The 24136-nt window shown below is 39.7% G+C and overlaps 1 protein-coding gene across 1 annotated transcript; it reads right to left on the bottom strand.

The window, feature by feature from the left end:
- Positions 1-2350: 2350 nt before the first annotated feature.
- Positions 2351-13594, bottom strand: gabrr3a (gamma-aminobutyric acid type A receptor subunit rho3a). The gene is given in 10 exon segments (XM_037747723.1): positions 2351-3012; positions 3145-3338; positions 4506-4658; positions 5932-6069; positions 6848-6930; positions 8744-8777; positions 8780-8966; positions 9059-9126; positions 12341-12453; positions 13184-13594. Coding segments are annotated over 10 exon segments (1401 nt in total). The 5' UTR covers positions 13312-13594; the 3' UTR covers positions 2351-2709.
- Between the last annotated feature and the right edge of the window lie 10542 nt (positions 13595-24136).

Raw genomic sequence — 24136 nt, 5'->3', positions numbered from 1 at the left:
AACAACAAATCAGAAAGCGCCTGTAAAAAAAAAACAATTGGGGCACAAAATCAACATGGCGGTTGTGCCGAGAACAGAGCAAAGCCTGAGTGTTCAAGCTTTAATATCTAATGGTCACATTTTGAGCTTATGATGCCCCCCACTGAGCATTTTGAACAGGGCTCTGGTCACATTTCATCACATTATTCATCATTTGCCTTTGGTGAAACGGACGTCCTGCTGGCTTCATGCATAGCACAATGTTATGCAACTGGAGTAGTACAGAATACAGTAAGTGACTTTTTATCGCGTGTAGTCCCCTCTCTCCATATTTTCTCCTTCTCTCTAATCCTCCTCTGCTAATTTCTATTTCACATATATTAGTATAACATGTGGTCGCATTGTCACTGCTGTCACACTGAGACATTTATAGAATAAGCATTTGTTGCACATGGCTCCTAACACTACTGGTAGTGGAGGGAATGCGAAAATTAATAATTATTTAGTAGAGATTACAATTATATTGGACAAGAATCAGAGGACACCAGACTCGAGCAGGAGGCAGAAAAGGCTATTTGCAATATTAAGTGACCACACAAGACAAAGAGCTATAAACTGGTACTTTGTATTTTTTGTAATTAAACAAAATAAAAAATGAATACCCATAGGTTCAGTATACAGTTCCATTTCAAAACGATACCTCAGTTTCAGTTTAGCAACAAATTATTTCCTTTGTCACTCTCTTTGGTTTTGAACCACTGAGTTCTTTTCAACTACTTTTTTCTGACTGGGTGCACCCTCATATCGGTAATTCAGAATCGTGAAAAGTGTGGGGTGGCAATAGGCCCTTCGCCCCCCTTGCTCGGACCACGGCAATCTTCGAACTCTGCCTTCATTTTGATCTTAACAACACCTGTAAAGTTTGGTGACTGCATCTTGCAAGCTTGCAACTCAATCGCGTTGACAAAATCTGTCCACAGTAAGACAGACAGACAGAAATATAAACATCTGGCGAAGTACTCTAAAATGGGTTCTATGGGTACCCACGAGTCTACATACATTTACATAAAGCAAGCATATTTGTCCACTCTCATTTTGATAAGAGTACTAAATACTTGACAAATTTCAATTTAAGGTACATTTTTAACAGATAAAAAATGTGTGATGAATTTGCGATTAATCATGATTAAACATGGACATTGATACAATTAATCGCGATTCATTATTTTGATCGATTGACAGCCCTAATTTTAACGTAACATATATCTGTCGCTCGGCAGCTTTCAGTGAACACACACATCGAACAGCTTACAATAAAGTTACCGTTCTGATTTGACAACATTATATTGTATTTTTGCCGTTTTACAGTTACATTTTTACCGTTCGGCAGCAGGTCCTCTTCTACAGTGTCATCCAGCATCTGACTATCGTACGCTGTCTAGCCCATAGCCTGCCTACGGTCAAAGAGTAGAAGCAAAGAGACAAAACTTTGAAGTTTTGCTTCTTGGAGCTGATGTTGCAATGGAACGAACCATAACGAACAATTTGGCAATTTACGTTCTTTGCTATGGTGCTGTGGCCCTGCGTTCTGATTGGCTAAGGTACTTCCGGGTTGTTGACTCGCTGTGACCTGGCTGTGACCTGACACACAAACAGTAATTGATCAAAACGTTACTGAATCACACATAATTTATGTCTAACATTGTTGCCTTGTGTGCCTGCTGTAATCTTTTTTTAATGAATTATGTGCGAGTGTCATGCGTCCTCAGTATGTTTTTAATTAAGGCTATATTTTTGTAGTCCTTTGTTATGCAAAAGGATTGTAAACCAGTTTCAGCTGAGTCAGGCCAGTTTAACAGTAACACATTCAATGTTAGCATACTTTTAATCTTTTCCTGTAAGATTAGTCTCATCTGCTCTACACTTATAAATGTTATATGAGCTTGCATGTGTCTGTTCTATATACATCATTAATTAGTTGAGAAAACAATCTTACCTCAAGGTCCATTTAGTAGCTGTTCTGGAGCTTTTGAACATATTACATGATCATCATGAGCAGATGGAGGTATGGTTTTGATGCTTTAGGTATTAAATCTCTTCTCAACAATGACTTTAAATCCTCAGCCTTTAAGCCAATGTGGATGACAAGTCCCTAATGGATCACATGACTACCTGTATGTGAAAGGAGTCGCTCATGTTAGCATCTTTCAGCTCACTGTTTCCGTTTTAAGGCTGCATCTTAACTGTTTTGGCTCAATCTCGGCACAGCAGCAGACCAGGAATAACAATTAGACTTGTCCCAGATGCTGCCCCAGATAAATAAAAAGTAAAATAAAGGGAAGTAAAGTAAGACCATCCATTTAATTTTCCAGACAATGTACATTAATTATACAATTTGATGTTTGTGTCTAATCAAGAAATAAAATATATTTGTTTGAATAAAATGTTTTCTCTTATAAAACAGGCATGCCAAAACACACAAACATCCGCAAAAATAACAGCCATTCAATGCAACAGCTGATCTCGGATTTTTCTCCAAGTTACAACTGAACACTCCTTGAGTAGAAGACATCATGCAAGATATCTATGCTCATCAGCACACACTATGCAAACTTGAGGTTACATCCCATAGCAGACCAGTATTGTTTAGTCAGCTTATTGCAGCCTGTTGGTGGTACACTGTAGAATGGTGAAAATGAATATTGTTTATTGTGCTGCATAGTTAATGTACTATGCATACAAACTCCAGTAAATGATGTTGAAGAGCAGGTAAGCCATGGGGAATATGACTCTGGAGTAGGAGTCGATCATGTAGCTGTTGCTCATAATGAAGCTGAAGTGTTGCTTTACAGGGTTCTTGCGGCGTAGCCTGGTGCCTTCTGCGGGTCCGGAGACGGTAGAGTTTCGAGCCTGAGTGTTCGTCTCTGTATTTGGGGTGCTGGAGACCTCAGGAAAAGAAGCCAGGTCGATCTCATTGTCATGGAAACAGCCATCGAACGCCATAGCCTGGGTGGCATTGTAGGAGCTGGGGATCTGCAGCGACACAAGCAGAAAAGGAGTTAGGCTGTCCAGATGGTAGGGAATGATTTTCTGCAGGACAAACATGTCACATGATGATTTAAAAAAAATATTCTAGGCCACAAAAAAAAACTCAATATGACTGACCTTTGCCCTCTTGAGCTTCCTCATCTCCTCCACTGTAGTGAAATAGTTGACAGCAGCGTACTCGATGACAGACAGGAAGACAAACAGGAAGCTTGCCCACAAGTAGATGTCTACGGCTTTGACGTAAGACACCTGTGGCATAGAGGCTGATACACCAGTGATGATGGTGGACATTGTCAGAACTGTGGTGATGCCTGGATACAGAAAGCACCAATACAACACATCATGAGTTAAAAGTTATTAAAAATGTCACCTCACAAATAACATCCATTGTTTAGATAGATTATACAATTTACTACACTGGTAATTCACCAGATCAGAAACCCCACCACACAAGTAACCAATAGGTATAATAAAATACCCACGTTGCATGATACAAATTCTCCACATTATTATATTTAGTGTCTTAGCAATTTTTCAATATTTTGATGGTCTAACTAGAACAATTTAACGTAGTGTTAGCCGTCAAAAAGCTTAAAGGAATAGTCTGACATTTTGGAAAACATGCTTAGGCCTGTTCGCTTTCTTGCTGAAAATTACGTACATGAGAAGATCGATACCACTTTCATGTCTATTCACTAATGGTGCCTTCCAATGGGGTCGTGTTTACCGTGTTCACAAGAAGAGTCCATATGAACGAAGTGTGGTATTCACAACCTCATAAGTGGAAAAGAAGTGGAAAGTTCAGAGTGAAAGTTCAGAGTTCACGAGTTGTTACGTGCTTGTTGACGTTATCAGAAATGGCGGAGGCCATTAAAGTAAATTTTTCGGTACATAATAAGTGAATATATTGGACTTCCCATGTTGGAAACACAAGCTCACAAGTTTCATTTGAAGGCACCATAAATGTGAAGCTAAGGGGGAGAGAGTCTCTGCTGGTTGCCTGGAAACCTCACTGTGACAGCAAGACTCCTGGAAGTCACTGCACACGGCCAAGAAATAGTTCTGCACATTATTCACCATAAAACCACAAAATGTAATTTTTACACTACAGTTTTTGTTTGGATTAAACAAATGAGATATAACACATGAAAAATGGGTCAGAGGCAGGATAGCTGTGTCCCTCTATTTCAATCTTAATGCAAAGCTAAGCTAAGCTATCCGGCTGCTGGCTGCCTCTTAACATTTAGCGTATAAACAAGAGTGTAAGTGCATTTCCCCAAAATGTCTAACTAGTCCTTAAAATAAACAAAAAACTAGATTATCCAAATTGGTACAAAAAAATATCATTACAAGTTACATAATATTGTTTGAAATAAATCTGTGTCAGTTTTGATTGTGTATAATACAAAATGTGTGTTTTTTTTTTAAGGATATTGTATACAAGTATTAGAGGCCATATTAACAGGTGGTCTCAGTACCCAGAGAGACACGGGCAGGTACAGCCCTCCTGTCTATCCAGAAAGACACCCAGGACAGCATCACCATCAGCATGGTGGGAAAGTACGTCTGAAGCATGAAGAAGAAGATATGCCTCCTGAGAATGAAGTTTATGTAGAGTCGATTGTACCAACCTAAAACAGAGATAAATGGACAGAAAGTGGAGGTGGGGAGTATAATAGCATAATATTAGGGAGTGGCAGCAGAAAACAAGACAATCACTTTGGGAAATGTGACAAAAATCAGCTGCATTGTATTGCGTAAATTGTGAATCTAAGAAAGTACACGATGGACCAACAGGGAGAACCTAGAACTCAGATGAGAAAGTGATTATTTTCTGGGGCAGATCTGTCTAGAGCTGAAGTTATATAACAACCTCTTAGAGCGGATAGGTCCCCACGAGATTATTTCACACTGAGAAGAAAATCTCCCTTGCCCCTTCTATCTTTCTTTCTCACACTAGAAATGTCACAGTAGAAGCAGGCAGGGTTTCAAAAGTGGGCTTAGCAGTCAAATGCTTAAATAATAAAGCATCCCACAGAAGCAATATTACATTATAATTTAAATGTAAATAAAAAGGCACATGATTCCTTACATATAATGTTGAAAGAATGTTTGCCATATAACCTTTAAAACATCTTGAAAAACTGGTAAACACTTTAATTTTATTTAGTAATGGTATTAAATTATTATAGTAGTGATTTCTATAATAAGGCCTATCCCTGTTTTGTTATACATTGTTGTGTACACAACACACACACTGCTCTCTCTGCAATGTATTCAAAGGAATAGTTAAAAAATGTGGGAACTGCTTATTCGCTCATTCGAATTAGATGATAAGAATGATACCACCCTCGATAATGTACAGCGAACCAGTCATTGTTGTGAAAGAAACCCCGACATGGCGATGCAGAGGAGGGGTCTCTCATCTGAAGGGGTTTCTTTTACAACAATGACCAGCTAGCTGTACATTATCCTGCTTATTACACGGCTACTTACTTAAGAAATCAATAATTTGACACGGTTAACCGTGGTTACACGTCTCCAACCGGCAAGGAGGCTCTCAGGAAGTGAAGACATAAAATACTGCTCAGTGCGTCCAAAAAGATACATACTACTGTTTATTCACACAAAACTATGTTGAACGATAGTGCATCTATTGAGTATGTAGTAAATAAGACGTGATTTCGGACGAAGCCAAGCTGACAGGAAGTAAACATGGACTCAAGCTGTTGCCTAGCAATGTAATTCCGTTGATATACAGGTCTCAACTTAAACTTTCCCTTTTTAGAAAAACAGTAGGGAGTTTCGTGACGTACACTGTATTTAGTTCAAATAAGGAGCTCTCTGGTTGTTCCCAAAGTGGGTACAACTCAGAGGGGCCCTCAAGGCTCTAACCTCACATACCAGTACTGCTGTAGAAGGCAAGCCCGAAGGAAGGCTGGAAGTCTTCAATAAAAAACTGAGAGAGCACGATCTCGTCAGTCCTTAATGAATCATTCCCGTTCTTCCAGTAGAGCATTAAGTCGTTCTCATTGTACGCATCTTCAAGAGAGGAGAGAAGGGGGATGACATCTTCACTTGTTACCTCTCTTAGAAGAGTCATGGATGTTTTTCTCAGAGGAGAGAAGAGAGCGCACAGAAATGGGACTCCCGACTCTCCTCTGAGATCAGGATCCATGCTTTATCCATGTAACAATTTAAGACAGAATAGAGAGAGAGAGAGAGTGAGAGAGAGAGAGAGAGAGAGAGAGAGAGAGAGAAAGAGAGAGAAGCAGGCCAGAAAGAAAAGATTTCCCACATAGAAAGTAATCCCGATTATCGTCAGTTATGACCAAATAAGTTCAGAGCAGAGCAGAATGAAAAACAGAATCCCTAGTAAATCCTGCATCAGAAAAGCAGACATTTAATGGACAGAGATTGACCTGATTGAGGATTATGATTTATTTAGTCTGTGCAAAAAAAAAGATGGCGATGCTTACTGAGTGTTTATGAAGTATGGTAATGCACTTAGAGCTATTCAGTGTGTGTTTCTGTCATGTTAGTATAATGGTCAAAGATATCCAATAGTGTTTTTGACCAGCAGCATGGATTGTGTGTAAGTTATTGAGCTCAGCAGTATCACTAGCCGGTGCCTTTAAGTTACAAATCAGTGTACCAAAGGTTGTGTAACATGTTTTTCCAGCAAGACACGTCAAGCATTAAGTAGATTTTTGTGCAAATTCAATGCAACAAAATAAATCTAAATCCTCTGAAAAACTGCTTTGGATATCCTATCAGTCATTCGCAACAAGAAATGTCCCAACAGTAGTTTGGTACTCACAGCTCTCTAGCTCCAGAGAGCAATTCTGTGTGTCCAGAGGGAAACTACTGAAGTCCATTGAGCAAAGTGCAGTCACAGTGATCCTAAAACACAGCTTACAGTTAAAGAAACACCCACATAAATCAAGCAATTCAGCATCAGCAACTGTGTTCATTGGAAATGTTATATTTGAATTAAACTGCGTACATTCATCTCAGTCAAGATGTCAAAAAGGATATAAAACAAAACTACTGGACTGATTTTTAACAGTTAAGATGGTGGATGTTGACATGAACTGACTTGTTCATTCAGTAACTGTGTTTGACAGGGCTCTGTGCCCGCAGCAAGCTGTTAAGGATGACGCCATATTGTTGACATCTGTGGCTGAAATGGATATGATCAACATAGTCTGAAAGCTTCTCATATTCCTTTCAGGCTCTGCTTGCTAAACCTTGCATTAATAGTCCAGTGGATTGTTTTATATCTTGGTTGACATCCTTTTCAAACATTTTAGTAATATTTATATTATATCATGACTCACTGAACTAGATTTAAATGCACAGGCATGGTTAAAGCGAGACAATGTAACCTTTGAAAGTACAAATTACACACTCTTCCTCTTTAAAATATTCAAATTCATATGAAATAAAATGCATCCTTGTTTATTTCAATGTAACAAGGGGATTTGCTGTTATAGCCATACTTATACTCATACACACCAAGCCGATGGTCGGCCGTCGGACAGTTTGGGGCTGTCGGTGAGCGTCCGTCGGCCTAGTTTTTTCCGCACCGTCGGCTCTAGTCGGCGGCGCTCGTCGGCGGCGCTCGTCGGTGAGAGAAATCACTGTGATTGGCAGTTCAGCTTAAACGAATCAGTGCACGAAAAGAGAAACGGACGTGAGGAAAGCAATCAAACGAGTAAAGTCAGGAAGGCACACGCAGAAGGCTCTTCTCATTTTTCACCTTAATCTGATCATTCCACGACAACGGATATTTTCACAGCAACATCTGGAATGAAGCTAAGTGGTGAGTAAGACTGATGTGAAATGGTCAGCAAACGCTGCTTCATTTCATGTACGTGTCACAAACAACGGCTTGTAGTGCTTGTAGTGTTTTCCTTTTTTGAATGATGAATACACACCACCGCGACCTGCAGGTGTGGAGAGTTATTTCATCTCACGCAGGCGAAGAATGTACATGCTAACTGGCCCTCGGCTGTAGACTTTGCGATTTGTTCGAGTGCGACTTGTTGGCCAAAACAAAGGCGACGTGAAGCGAGGCAACAGGCGGCCTTGGTCGCCGCTAGTTCTCCGTTGTCGGGTTGGTGTGTCTGGGGCTTTAGGCTGGATTCACACCAGATTCGGCGGTGCGGCAAAAACAGGGGTTTCAAAAAAAATAAATAAACGCAGTGGCCTGCAGCAGAAAAGTAGAAACGGAATCAACTTTTGGAAAAAACGCAACCCAACGTCAAGCTGGGGTGGCCTATCACGCAACTGGTAATCCAGAGCTGTACAACCCAGCCATGAGGGAACAAAAGACATTAATCGTTGCAGTCAATGGGCCATCAAAGTGACCCTCCCACACTGCCGCACAACCTTGCAGCGAATCGCCGCAACGTCTTATCTCGTGTGAAAGCAGCTTAATTGACATGAATTAGTACATTTTCTGAATGTACTGCTCCTCTTTACTTCTGCTCCTGTTACGCAACATGTAAACAGATAAACATAATGATGTCTTTAAAACAACTGAAAAAGAAAAAAAACTTCTGGGAAATAAAGGCAAATTCAACGTGCCATTATCCTGTAATTACCATTTGTTGCCACAGTGGGCGTTATTGCTGTTTAGTCTCGCTTTAATCATTCCTACTTTGATGGTAATCTCTGTAAAAGTAATGTAAAATAAACTTTTTTCTTTTACCTGACACTGTAGAGGATATTGCCGTCAGGAAAAACCTCAGCATGATGTTTTCCATGGTGGTGTCATGGATAAAAGAACGCTTAGAGTGGACAAAGAACACGTCAGGAACCCAAATCTTTTTCACGAGACGTGCATCGAAGGTACGACTCTTGTTGCTGCTGGAGGGGAAGGCCAGGCGATCGTCCTGCCAGTAATGCCTCAGGTACAAAGTCATGGTGAAGTCCTGAAAAGAAAACAGCAACAAGTGAGCCCAGCAGAGAAAAGGCGACACTGTATACTGGTTAGACTAGCTGCAGAAATCCTGGAGGTACCTACCATGTTTACTTCAGATATGCTGTCAATGCTCTCCACCTGGACGTCAATGCCGACAGGAATAGCCGAACCTGCAAAAAGGTCAAACGTTCGAATCAGCTTTGAGCAACAGTTGGATCACTTCCTCCATGAATCATCTGTCTGCACATCTGCCAGAGATTATTTATGTGTAAACCCCACTGCTGAGCTATACGATATAAGCTACATCTTACAGACTACGGAAACAAAAGGAGAGATAAAAGTGATGCCCATTACATCATGCTGGTCCTTAAGCATGACTCAGCTTAATCATATCATCTTTTAATACATACTGTATAGCTACAACATCCCTTCACCAGTTACTGGCAGATATTGGTTCGTACATAACACCTCGGGTGAAGCAGTAATCCTCATCGTCATCTCTACAAGTCTGCTGCTCACAGATACGATGCTACAAAATACTTGAAGGGTTTATAGATATCTCAAACTTGTAATCCGCTTTTCATTTTCTGGATGAGCTACAAAGTAACCAAACAGTATTATGAAATATTTGACTGGGCACTAGAAGACTATCTCAGAGAAACTACAAACATTTTATGTTTTGAGAAGATAACTAATTGTACTGCTTTCAAATCAGCATGAGACCACTGTGGCCGAGAAGTGTCAAACAAATGCAAAAGCCACAGCACAAATGCGAATTAATAAAGATAATAAGAATACAAACAGAATATTTGTTAACAGATTAAACCTTCATTGCACAACATGAGACTAATAGCCTACAATCTAGCATTAAATATTACAATTTCACAGATAATTTGGATTTTATACAAATGTGGTATTTGTGGTCAAAATTAAAAGCCAATCAGCTCTCTGATCAGGTAACAGCCAGCCATTTCCCATCATGCCCTGGGTCTTGCAGTCAGTGGAGAGCAGTTGGGGTGCCTGGCTCTAAAAACAATGGCCGCCTCACAATCTTGTGAGGTTATCGCCCAATATGTGCATGATGTCAGAGCAAGTCGGATACAAATCTAACCAGCATGAATTGTGCTGTGATCGCCGGTGATCGATTCTGCATAGGCCTGGCTCATCTCGAACAAACCCAAAATAGTCCGCCGTCAGTAGTAGTCAGGCGGCTTCATTGTCAACATCCATTGCTGTTGCATTTTTGTTGTGGCTTTTGCATTCGTTCGACACTTCTTGGCCACATATAGATTTAATTTACATAATTTTGGCTAACTACAACAATCTACATGGATATAAATATCCCCTGTGTTACGTAGATCACCAAAAGATTAATTCATTTATCAGTTCATGTTGTTTAACTGCCTATTAGCCTATTTCAATAAGAGTATGAAGCCTACCCCAGCATGCACGAAGACAAACAACCACTGACACTAACAATCCTATCAGTGGGCATTTTAGTTCACATGACCTGAAGTAAACCAACACAAACACTGGGAGAAAGTGTACAGAAGGGGTCAGAGCCAGGAAACAAACTAAGGCCTTTTATTGTTGCCTGTGTTGCCAGCCCATTATTGAAACACTGCAACAAAGAGGTTCAACTTGGACTGCAAGCACATACTGTATGCCTGCGCAGCAGTCTGCATGGATAAACCCAAACGTTTGCTACAATGCTATGTTACAGTGAATAGCACCATATTGTGCTATTACATAAATATCCTATATAGCGTATAGTTGGTCCTTATGTCAGCTTACTGCAAACATATGATGTGTACCAAACATCCCGTTCTCTCCGTGCCATTATCTAATGAAGGCAAGCACTCAAAGCCATCAATCTACGATTACAGTAGAGTAGTGAAGAGGGAGGGATTATATCGGGCCAGTAGGCTCCTGGAGGTGAAGGCCTGTTCATTTTTTACAATGTTCACTAGTCACTGAGGTTCTTGATGGGCACAAAACTCTCCAGTACCAACAAAGAGCAACTGCAGTGAAAGGTCAAAGGTACAAGACTGTAAATACAAACTTAAGGGACTACAAGGAGCAAGGCAGTACGAAATATTTTTTTCTTGCTTTAGCTGAAATTATGATAAATGATTCAATAACCGCTGATAAGGTCAACTCAAAGAGAGTCAGCTTCAAAATGTTTGGAAATAAATGTCAAAAATTACTAGTGTCAACTCTTTAACTCCATTAAACAATCATTTTAAACAAACTTAATGTTTGACATGTGGATTAAAAGGTATTCACAAAGTGAATTATTGACAGCAGATTTATTTACTGATGCTCATTCAGAACTAGAATAAGAGGAGCTCAGAGTTCATAAATGTTCAAAAAGCAAACTATACTGCACACACACACACTGGTACACAAAAAACAAAGGGTTTTACAAAAACATTCAGTCCAACCACCCACACATTGCTGATTTTGTAAGACCTTATTGTTTGCAAAGAAAACATGATGACATATGAGTTGACACAGAGACACTGCCATACAGGAAGTCTGTTACAGTCAACTGGCCACGGGACAATGTATGAACGTATGCCTATAAATGTTTTATGTAATAGTTTTTGTACGAGAAAACATATTTTCTGTGTTTGAAACAATAACTGGTTATATGGTACAACTGCTTCTACAGTAACTAAATGGCAGGCAAGAGTCACGACTTCTTGGAGGTTTTTACTCAAAGATGACTGTTTTTGGAGCGTCTGTTGCTATCACAAGTTACCTAAGGTAAGGTAGAATCAAACAATTGAGAAAACATCCACTGAGAGGATTGAGAAAGCCACTCAACCATTTGCTGAACCTGCAACCCTTTCTGACTAGAAAAAAGCAGCTTTCAAAATTAATTCAAGGTGAAAATGGAAAGGAAAAAATTCAGTGTCTGAAGCACCAGATAATATTATATGAATGTAAAGTGGTTATTGAGTTATTCTTGTACACCATTTACTCAAATAAATAGCAAAAACAAAAAAAATTTCAACAAAATCCAGACTTGTGCTTTGAGGCACAGAAAGAAAGCTTCTCAGATAAAAATGAAACATGCTAGTTTTAGTTTTTTGAATTATCCTCTAACATCAGGCTTTCCCTCCCCCCCACAGAATTAGGTACACAGTTGAGATTATTTTATCTGTACTACTGTCTGCAGTCATTGTCTCACACGGCAGACAATCTAGGTCACTAAGGGTTTTTTTGGGAGCTGTAATACCAAAGACCGCACAGTAACCTACATTAACCTGACTGAGTTACCAGGAAAGCACATGGTTATTAAAAATGACAAAAAATAAAAGGAAAGAAGTGGAATTAAATATATATATTGTATATGGATAGATTAGGTTTGTGCCTTACCTCCAAATCCAGGCCGCATTGCAAAGTCGTGGTCTTCAATCCGAAGCAGCTGCTCAGATTTAATTAGCAGAGACTTGGTGCTGTCCAGCTTTTTCATCTTAAGATCCACCCGTCTGAGAACCAAAGAGAACAAACAACAGCTTAACAGAGAAACTCTCTCCGCTTTTTCGAAACACAGACACTTACTTGAAGCAGAAGCGCCATCTGGTCAAAGGGGTTAGTGATGGTTAATTGGACTTTAGCACTCTGATTACAACCAAAGGCCTTGGTCTACAGGAAATTAAAGTTCTTTTACTGATCTAACACACAGTTTTAACTGGGTCAGAGACATTGTGGGGCCTCTCTTGTGTCTGTCTCATGAGTTGACCTTTGAATTGTTTTATTTTGCTCTAAGAGGCCCATCTGTCTTTAAAGTCTTCCTATAAATCCTCATGAAGAGATTAATGTTTATCAAAAAACTCCAATTCCAATTACTAAGCAATATGCTCTTTAATGATATATTGAATAAGTCGGAATACCATTTTATAGTAATAGAGAAAGTCTATGTGCATAATGTCTGTTTCCTGTCTGTTTTTACTTGCACAAAATCAAATTGCCTTTGTGTATTAATAAAGTTGAATTGAAGTCTATTGAAATGCACAGATCACCTTTCACCTCACATGATAAATCACTTGCTCTTACCTTTCCATTTCCATATTCATAACCTTATGTAAATTAGCAAACAGAGAAGCCTCCCATAAAGAAACAAAATATAGATGTGAGGTGTCAAAAAAGTACATTCTACCAGCAGAAGCAGCTCCACAAACAACAAAGAGTCATGGGAGAAATCCCACTTTGGCTCACCCTCCATGCTTCTGTTTGGTGTTCTCTCCATACTGCTCCTTGTGTCTCCTCTTGTTGGGGTAATGGCTGCTGACGGGCAACAGCCAGGCCAAGCACATCAGTCTGAAGGCCAGGAGGGCCACTCTCATGGTGAAGCTGGGGCTGGAAGGACGAGAGAGGAACCCAAGCGTTCCTCCCACTGCGTCAGTGTCTCGCCCAGGGAATGCCACAGCTGTCCCGGCCGTCCTCTACTGGCACGTCCATGTCCCAGCAGCACTCATCACTCTGCCCCACCACGCACACGCCCAGCTACTTCTGCATTATCCTGCTGTTTCATCTCCTCTAACATGGTGAACATCAGTCGGATATCCAGCGCTTAGCTCCAATGCACAGGCATCCCCCTGGTTGAGTTTGCCTGTCTCTGTGCCATCCCTCTGCTTACGTCTCCTGACAACATGTTGCTCCGACTCCCAACTGTCCCCACCCTCTGATTTACGTAAAACCAAATATCAATTTATTCCTATAATGACAAAGGAATACCATTAATTCCTCTCTAATCTTCTTATCTGTGGTTGGTGAAATCTTTCGGTAACCTACAAACTGGAGGCAGCAGAGGGTGGGGAGAGGGATAATACAACCAGCAGTTTCATCATCATGCTGACCAGATAAAAATAAAAAGCCTCTAGCCTACTTTCATACATTGCCGGATTTTCCCTCGAGTTGCACACTGTGGTGGTGGGAGGACGGATCCCATCCAGAGGACACGGATGCAAGCATATGTCTGGAGCACAATCTGCAGACGTTGCACTTATGACTTCTGAGCAGAATCCATTCATGGCCGAGGATATGATTACTGAACTGAGGCTTTGAACTATTTTCCCTTCATCTAAATATTAGGAAAAAGGATTACAAATACAGTCGGTGTTAGTAAAAAGGTTACTATTGTAACCTGGGCACTTAGCAGAAACCCATGCTATTAGAACCTGACAACGTCACTCTGGGAATTTCACCCAGAGAATAACCCAACCAAATTCCACAAGTTCTTTGATAAAGAGATGGGGCAGAGACGTGAGTTTCAAGTTTCAAAATCAAATCACTTTTATTTAAATTAAAAATGGTGATTAGTTGCTGGAATGATAAAAGCTGCAAGAGAGGCCAAGTTTAGAAAAATAATGTCCTTTATTACAAAAATAGAGTTAAAATGTTTTTTAAAATGTCCCTACACCACTAACCTTACCGGTACAGGAGGAAGGGTGCTAGGGAAACCCACAGGAGGAATGGAGTGAGGAAAGAGGAAATGCAGAATACCGCCACCAGTAGTTGGAGAAACACAGTTACTTACACTCACACTGCAAGGAAAAGAGCACACAGGGGTTAGGAGGACACAGCAAGCCACATGCAATAAGAACCCCAACACAAGAAGAATCCCTCCACCCAGTGACCAACCACCTGCAAGGATATAGCAATCCAGCCGTCCTGTTAACTGGCAGAGAGCTAAGAATTTTCACTTTCCGATTACCTACACAACAGTTGGTTTACAGATAAACCAAATAAATTCCTCTACTGATGGACACTGGGCAGCCCCACAAGCAGATTTATTGACAGCGTCATATCGCAGCTTCTCACTGGTTAATAAGAACGGGGAAAGCATGTTAGTTCACTTTATCCACCCGGGCTTTTCCAAGCTGGAGATTAAAAAAAAGTGGTGTTCTTATCACAAGCCATTTCTGTAAAGTTCAGGGGCTGACATCATGCCCATAATACCAGAGTGACCTACAAATAGCCAACATGTGTTGATTGACCTTTCTCAAAGGATTAGATTTTAACAATAGGGAATGGGAATCGCGTAACATTCTGGTGCGGCGCCACCCTTTTTGGATGGTATACGGTAGCTGTCATATTACTCACTTTTAACAATCCCAGTTTTTCGGCAGATGAAATTTACATAATTAATTTGACTAATATCTTAGCAAAATATAATTTCCATAAAATGATATGGCTTAAAAGAATACCCTCCTTTTATATTTTTAAAGATACTGATTTTAAAACATATGTGATTGAAAATTTAAAACTCAAAAATGCAAAATGGCAAAAACTATTAGATTATTTAGACATTTCAAATTTATTCCAATTGTTTAACAGACCCCAACTGTTTTTTTTTCTTTTTTCTTTTTATTCATCTTTTCCTTTCATTACATTTTATTGTTGTATCATTTTTATATATTTTTATACTGTGCAACATACTGACTTTTTTTTTGTAATTAAAAATCTGAACATGTTTAAGAAACTACTGTATTGAACTTTCTAAATAAAGTAGGCTATAGGGGAAAAATAGCTGTCATTATATATCACCAGTCTATTCATCTGTCATCTGTCAATCGTTCATCATTAGAAATGTATGAAGTACGTGTGAAAGACAAATACCCATATAAAGAGAAGCTGACAGAGGCAAACGGGTGATATATTACAAAATTGAAGTTAGTTAATGATATTGATCCCTACGAATTATTAAGACCTTGATAGCTAGCCACCAATTACAGTCACTGATGTGTTTTGGCGTTAGTGAACACATGTCAGCATTCAAAATATGTAAATCTTTGGAGGCCCATGTCCAATTTACTAACAGGTTGGCACCGGACCTTCAGATCTATAAGCCAAATGCCAACTATCCAATCAACTGGACAAAGATAAGCTAACTAGCTAATGTTATGTTAACTTTTTATATTACCACTTTAATATTATTATTATTATTATTATTATTATTATTATTATTATTATTATTATTATTATATTAAGTAGAAGTAGTGGTAGTAGTAATTTTGTTACTATAATTTTTTACTTTTTTTACTCAACATTTATAGTTATTGACACAATACAAGCAAAAATAGTAATTACTTTGAAACACATGAGATTTGATTTTTGCTTAGAAACGAATGCATTGAACTTCAATTAAACCAGCAAGCTGTCCACATACAGGCCTACAGTAGATCTGCAGCATACTGGATATTAGTATGCATTCAACATGATGGATTATTAATGTTGGCCATGTGATATATTGCACAAAAGACATACAGTAAATGATTCTGTATCACTAAAGAGAATGAAGAAAATGTAAACTACTGAAGACATGGAAATTCAAGCATCAACAAGAAATAATGAGGGGAATTAATGTATTAAATCAAGGAAAACCTGGAACAGAGAAAGAGAAACTTTTAGAATCAACGATGAAATCAAAACACGAACGGCATGACTCCACTGTAGTGGCGTGGTCCCTTTAATCTGGGATTAAAGTTGATTGAGGGCAGACACGAGCAATGCCATCTTAAAGAATCATGCACGTGGACGTTGGCTCTCTTGTACATGTGACCCCACAGCTGCTGGACAGCAGGCGGCCATCCACATAGTGACATCTCATCTGTGCCCTCTAGAGGTCATCATCTGTCAAAATATGTTAAGAGCTGTGTAGTGCATTTTTATTCATCAATAGCCAGATTATGCAGTTAACCATGCCAAAATAACAGCATTGTCATAGACAAACTCTTTGCAACTTCTAAATGACAAAGATCTATCCTGATCATTACTGCAATTGTTTTTGAGCCACATTGAAATCACTAATATCATCATATCTATCCATTTTCTATACTCTAAGTGTCTTCCAGCTGGCATTGAACAAAGAGGAAACATCCATATATAAAACAAGATGGTGTTTGATTCCTGTTTCAGACATTGTTTAGTAAACATTAACTTTTTGCATCAGGTTTGGTAACAATGTGATATCATTGAAACTAGAGACATCTGTAATTAATGGTATCCAGAAAATTGCAGATAACACCTGTTTGTCTTTTTTTCAGGATATACAGGATTGTCACATCGTAAGATACTATAGGAGAAACAGAGAGGCCTCCTTTTTTTAAAAAAGTACTGTGTTTTCTTCTTTAAACTTATTTCCTTTCATCCACTTAAATGTTTTCTTCTGCTTTTTTCTGCTGAACAAATCATTGTATTTTCTGCATGACAATGTGCGATTCGTAGGAGCACATTTTTGCAAGCAGAGATGACCAGGTGTACTCATTTTGTGAATATAACGGAATATTACAGTGGGTGTTACATGTGTTTTGTGAACTATTTCAGTAGAGGTGTTGTGTGGTGAAGCATTCACATGGAGGCTGGTTAAACGTTTACCTGCCTGGTTAATTAGTCAGTGTTTCATTAGTGTCAGGAAGGATGTAAAGTGGAATCACACCGAAACAGTTCACTGCACACATGCATGCCAAATACTGCAACCGGATCAACAACTAACATGGCAGAGACCACACAGACTTGTGATTATGCTGCTTATTTTCCTGGAGAAATTGTTACTGGCAAACTCAAAAGGTATTGTAACACATCAATTGGCGTCTGTTCATACAGTTCACAGATGAGTGATTTATTGTCAACAAAGGGGAATTAAATTGATAAGATGCTTTAAATAGCTACTGCTGTCTATAATCTTTTGAATTATGTTAGAAAGTGCTAAACTGTTGGGAAGTTGGGATTCTTTTTGGTATCAGTAACATTGGTCAGCTGACTTAAACTTTGAAAAATCAAAAGGATTTGATGGTAAAATATACAAGTGAGATGATTCACAATTCTGGCAAATAGCGTACTATGAATCTTTGCAACAAGGTGATGCTGAATGTGGTATTGAAAAAGCAGTTTTTGGTAAATAATGGTGCTTATTTTTGCAGACAGTGTACAAAGCACAAAGCTATGATACCATCCACACTAATGATATCAATCAATGTATTATTAGTGTGTGCAAATTCCAAGCAGGCCACAGGAAGAGCACTGCATTGAAAGTAAATGTAATTGAAATTTCAACAATGATTTTACAGCTCCATAGTTCATGTAAAGTAATGACAGTTGAGTATGTGTTGAAGAATGCCTTCAGAAACATTACAGCTGTAACAGATAACATTAGTTTGTATTGATATTTCCACAGCAGCACTAAACACAGCTGCACTGTGTCCTCAGCGCACTGATGGTTACCCAGCTGTGACAGCTGCACACATCTTGGGGGCTGAGCATTCATTTGGGGTGAAGTGTGAAAAAAATCTATATTCTAGTAAAACAAACAGCTCAGAATTATTACACAATAAAACAAAGGACGGAGGCTCTTTTGTACAAATTTTGCTTTTGTCTTCAGTGCGGTTTCATGCTGTTGTGAAATATAAGAAACAACCGCAACAGTGAAATGGTGCAAAAGTCAAGGATTCCTCATTCTGACACTATGTTGTTGTTGTTGTTGCAGCAGCAGATCTTTGAGGTCAAATTAAACAAATACCGAATGCGTGAGCAGCGCAGCAGTAGTGGCCTAATCACAAACTAAATAAAGTAGTTTATTGCTCATAATCCGGATATAATATGTCTTCAGATTTCAGAGTTGTTCTAAACTGTTTGTGAAGTCTGTTGACAACAGACTCTTGAAATTTGCAAACCCAAAACAACACAGACGTGACTGGAAATGATTACCAATAATGCCTTAAAGAATGTGTAATTATGAAGGAAAATTAGGTAAGTGATGGTTACTTTTGTTGTTGTCATGGAGAATACAACTTGAAGGCAAATATTGAAACATAAAACATGTAATGTACATATCTTAAAATGTAGCTGTTAATATTAACAAATAAATTAAATTATTTCTCACTAATTATATAAAGAGTGTGTTAATGTTACAGGAAAACAACAATGATACTAGGACAGGTGGTGAGGCATGGCAATATTTCTAAATTCTCTAAATGTGATTGCTTTTTTTAGTATTTTTTTAATTATTTTATTTATATTTATATATTTTTATTTTAAGGTATTCATCCATTAATTTTATTTAATTTAGATTTATATAATTTCATTTATCTATTTACCTATTTATTTATTTTTAAATCCCTGATTGGTGGGGGGAGTGGGTTGTTCTATTGGTTCATTGTGTTTATTTGTTTTTTGTTTTTTGTCATCCTTAAATTCCCTTGGTGTTGTGTATCTTTTTTTCAATATTGATTGTGGTGCCCTTTTTACATTATAAAAATGTTGAAACTAAAAATAAAAAAGAATAATGACAAATGTGCAAACAATGCAGTGCTCTTGAATCTTGACAGTAGCTTTACCATCTAAAGTCTTATTACCAGATGCAAACGTCACCTGCATCATCCCTGATGACTGCATCCTGCCCTGCAGCTTCAGACCCACCGGCACTGTGGTGATCCACTGGTACAAGCTGCTGATCCCCGTTCACAGCTACTACTACAACAAGGATCAGTTTGGACTCCAGAACAAGCACTTCAGCGGAAGGACTTGCCTGTTCAACTCCCACATCCCTCACGGCAACGCCTCGCTGCTCCTCAGGAGGGTCAAAGTTCAAGACAAGGGCATGTACAAATGTTACACGAGCACGCGGAAGGGCAACCAGGAGATTTTGGTCAACCTGGAGGTGAAAGGTCAGTGCAATGTTACGGTATTGCTTTCAGTCCTACCCTTCCATGTTGTTTTGGGCTTTCTTTTCTCGTCTAAAATTGATGAATTCAGCATTTGAGTGGCGAAGCGTCTCCATTCATAAATTACCCTCAAGGACGTGACAACAAGGTGGAACATTTTGCACTCTTTGTTTTCCACTATACTGCCCAGCAGAAAGGCTCCTGGCTGTGTCTTAATGGCAAGGCAGTTGGAAAGCAGACAGCAGCTATTAATGGTTGATTGTCATGTTATCATATGGAAAAGTATCTGTTATAAACTCAGTTTCAGTTGTTAAAACGTTTTAGAGAGGTGTTGATTCAGTCTTTAGTCTGTAGTCTGAATGTATTTTTAAGGACAGGAAGGACCTTTTGCTCATTATTTAAATGTTCTGGCATAAAGAGAATTAAAGAAGAGCATGTTATATATTTATAGAATTGTTGTATTTTAGCAGGATTTCTAACAAAAACCTTACAGGCGACTAATGACAAAAAGCATCAAAGGGTGCTAGGTTTAGTTTAATTTGTGGGCTGGAGCTGACATTGGGCGAAGGTGGGGTACACGCTGGACAGGTCACCAGACTATCACAGGGCTGACACATAGAGACAGACAACCAGTCACACTCACATTCACACCTACGGGCAATTTAGAGTCAACAATTAACCTAACCTGCATGTGTTTGGACTGTTGGGGGAAGTCAGAGAACCTGGAGAAAACCCACGCTAACACAGGGAGAACATGCAAACTCCACACAGAAGGGCCCAAGCCATGCGACCCTCTTTCTGTGAGGCGGCAATGCTAATCACTGAACAACTGTGCAGCCCTTTAAATGTACAGTTTCTATTTGTATGTTTGATATTTGTTTTTGCACTACAGTTAGGCTATTTATTTTGTTTTTGAATGCACATTTAAAGGGACTGTTTGTAACTTCTTACACGTATAAATCACCCGGGTCAGTGTCCCATGCCCGCTCGCATATGCGTGCTCGTGTGTGGCTACGTCGTTCAGACAAGACTCCAACACAAACTACACAGAAGCACCAAAACCGCAAAGTTATATCTAGTGAAGCCCGTCTTGCACTTGTTGCACAGTGTTGGCCGCGGTGTGAATACGCGGGGGAGACCGTAGCTTTGGTCTCCAGGGCCGGAGTCTCTGCTGTACTCTGCTCCTCTGCTCCTCTGCATGCTTGCCTTCACTCAGCTCGCTCCACCTCACATGCATGCGTGCACACTACACACTGCAGAAGAGTTAGTTTTGCTCTGAGAATATCTAGTGAATGTGCAGAAATAACTGCTGCAACTCCTCCAGACCAACAGAGGTTTTCCGTGTCATGTGAAGCGACGGGGCGCCGCAGCGAGAAACGTTATCGTCTCCGACCGGGTGCCGGTGTCTCCCTGCGGCCGCGGTCGGGAGGCTGAAGCAGGAAAAGCCAACACTAGGATCAGCAGTGATTCGTGGAGAGACCTTCGTCTGGTCAGCTAACATTACTGCCAAGCAAGTGAAATATAGAGTGATATTGTGATTTTAGCTGACGTGTGTCGCCTCACTGTTTTGAACGATGCTCGTTCATATCTATTTAGAGCGAGCACAAGCGCGAGCCCGACGCTGACTTTCGTTGACTTAACGGCCACAGGTGTCACTTTTAACAAGCATTTCTGATTCTTACAAACAGTCCCTTTAAGTTAATATTTTCCTCTTTTTTTAAATGTGCAGTATAGTTTCTATTTGTTGCGGAGGGGTCTTACACCACCCTGAATTATTTATTTAATAAATATATATTTAACAGCCCAACATTTAGTTGCCTACACCTTTTATTGCAAACGGTATGTTTATCCAACTAAATTTGCTGTTCTCAGTTTTCTAGTTAGCGAGCTGAACTGAACATTCAGCCGTGTTTTAGTTCATTGAATGGACTACATGCAGTGCAGTCGGAGCTCCAGTCAAGCCCTGATCTATTTGAATCTTTTGAACAAATGTTTTTACTGAAGTGATTCTAGTGATTCAGTACACTGAAAAGAATTATTTTGCCCATCACTAATGTCTTGGTCCTACTTGTGTGCTAACACAAGTGTCTGCTAGTGCAGACTGGATGCAGTCTGCAACAAAAAAGCTCCATCTGCAGGAGATTTTGTCTGAAAGAGCAGCTAAAAACAAGCACTGTAAATGGACTGAGAAAGGCTACATATCACTGTGTGTGAGTGAGAGAACAACATGCACAAATCCTACTTCTTCTGGTGCCCTGTTCACTTCAGAACACCCAAGAATCTGAGTGTCAGACAAGCAAAATTGGTCATTTCTGATTGCAAGTGCCACAAATGAAACCATATCCATATTAATACTGTTGTCTTTTGTTCTAGCTCTCATCCAGTCAGTGATCATGGAGATGACTGATGAGACGGTAACTGCTCCTCTCACAACATCTACCCCATCCCTCAGGTGACATGGGCCACAGACCCCAACTCTGCCCAGGAAGCTCTAAAAAACGCAACCATCAAAACCACAGACCACAAGGGTCTGTTCACTGTGGAGAGCACACTGAGGATTCTGGGTAACCTCTCCAACTACACCCTACTTCTGCTCTTTCATAGCGGCCGACAAGACCCAGGTGTGGACCGCCTCTCGGAAAAACCAAGGTGCGTTTTTGGTTACACAAAGATGTAGTTTTCACAAAGAGGATGATTTCTGACAAAGCAAAAAGGTGTCTGTATAATATCTTTCAGAGGCGTAACACAAGAAGAGGGTCATGCACTGTCCATCCCGTGCATCGCCCCGCACAATCTCCAGAATTTCTCCCTCACGTGGACCTTTGCGTCATCTGCCGAGCCCACTGTTATATTGAGATATGACACAAAAAGCAGACACACTTTCAACCTGTGGGAGGTCAAGCTGAACTGGACCAGGACCTGCTTCCCCTGGGAGACGGATCTCTTCTGCTTCAAAGCCAGACATTGAGGAGCACTCTGGGACGTATACCTGCACCCTATCAGGCCTGCAGAGCAGACATGTTGTTAAACCAGAGTAAACATCACCGTTGCAGCAATAAGTGAGTATTACAGTGTTCTGTTCTGTAAACTCTATAAATCCAGGACGGAAATAGAAACAATACACTAAAGAAATGTTTGCCTCTGCAGGTGTGGACGAGCAGAGTGTGCAGAGGGTCATGGTGGAGCACCGCAGCTTCTGCAGCTTTTTTCTTGTTCACCATCACTGTAGCTCTCCCCAGTGTGTGAGGCAAAGAGGTATGTAATATATTCACTCTTTTGTGACGAAAAGTAATAAACTAGGAGTGTGTATATCAGTCGTAGCTGTGAGACATAATTCTATGGTTTAAAGCTGTAAAATGATTCTTTGAATTCAGCAGAGTAGTCTGATGTTACTTTGTGGTAATATTATGAAAGCATTCAGAGAACACAAACCCCCACCACTGCTGAAGCTGCACTATAATCATTTTTCATTTTTAATGGTAGAAAAGTTGTTTACAAGTAAGTAAAACCGCATGGATCCAGATCTGCTTGAAAGTACACAATGACACTAAGGATTTATGGGGGATAGGACTGCAAGAGTTGAAGTGAGTCAGACTCATGACCATTTGAATGGATCCTGTTGCTATAGCAGCATCCATTGGCAAAATAATATATCATTTTGCAGGGCAGCTCATATTTTGAGATTGTTTGCAAGTGTATAATCACAAGGTGTTGAAAAAGATGCTTGCAATACAGAGCCGCTAGGGGGCGCCATCCATCCTAAATGAGGGATGCAAAAAATTTAAAAATGTATAGCTTTACTATTTTTTACTAACACTATTTTAATACCATTGTTTTGAAATATTGCCAAAAAAAAGCCCACAACAACATAACTAGCCTATATAGGCCCTGTTTTATAGGTTGCCCGCAGCATCAACCCGGTGCCATCACCTTAATAGTTTAATAAATAGCTCAATTGGAACGCTTTGTAAGAAATGACCTGTGATGGGCTAAAGTCTCCCGTCACAGGCTTGATTTTTTAAAGCCTGAAAGCAAGCCATGAGGAGGTGCAGAAGTCTAGTTTTTCTCTCAGAACACTTGAATTACAATATACTGAAAGGTTATTATGGATTTTTTTTCCCAATGATGCCAAAAACAGTGTGATCTGCATAGCTTAATCTCAAAGACATAAAGCTAAGCAGTTTCTGTTAGAGTGTATGAACACAATGATTGGTGGTGGAACTGGTGATGCAAGCTCTGCTCTGTTGCAATAATTTGTAGGGAGTGAAAGTGAAAATGATGAAAACTGGAAGAAAATGTATTTAGTTGGAAATGGGTGTGGCCTTTATTGACAGAAAAGTTTTGGACCAGGGATCCAGGAGAAAAAAGATTTTGCTTCTACGCCCCACAGTGCAGTTATGAGTGAGCATGTTAAGTGCTTTATAAATGGCCATGGTGCCACTGACTGCACCAACAAAATCAGTTTTCTAAGCTGAAGGGAAAATGTTTCACTGAATTTCAATAAAAA

The sequence above is a fragment of the Sebastes umbrosus genome, chromosome 17 (genome assembly GCF_015220745.1).
Source record: "Sebastes umbrosus isolate fSebUmb1 chromosome 17, fSebUmb1.pri, whole genome shotgun sequence".
Lineage (NCBI taxonomy): Eukaryota > Metazoa > Chordata > Actinopteri > Perciformes > Sebastidae > Sebastes > Sebastes umbrosus.
Note: the sequence above shows the minus strand (reverse complement) of the source record. Positions and strands in the feature narration are given on the sequence as shown.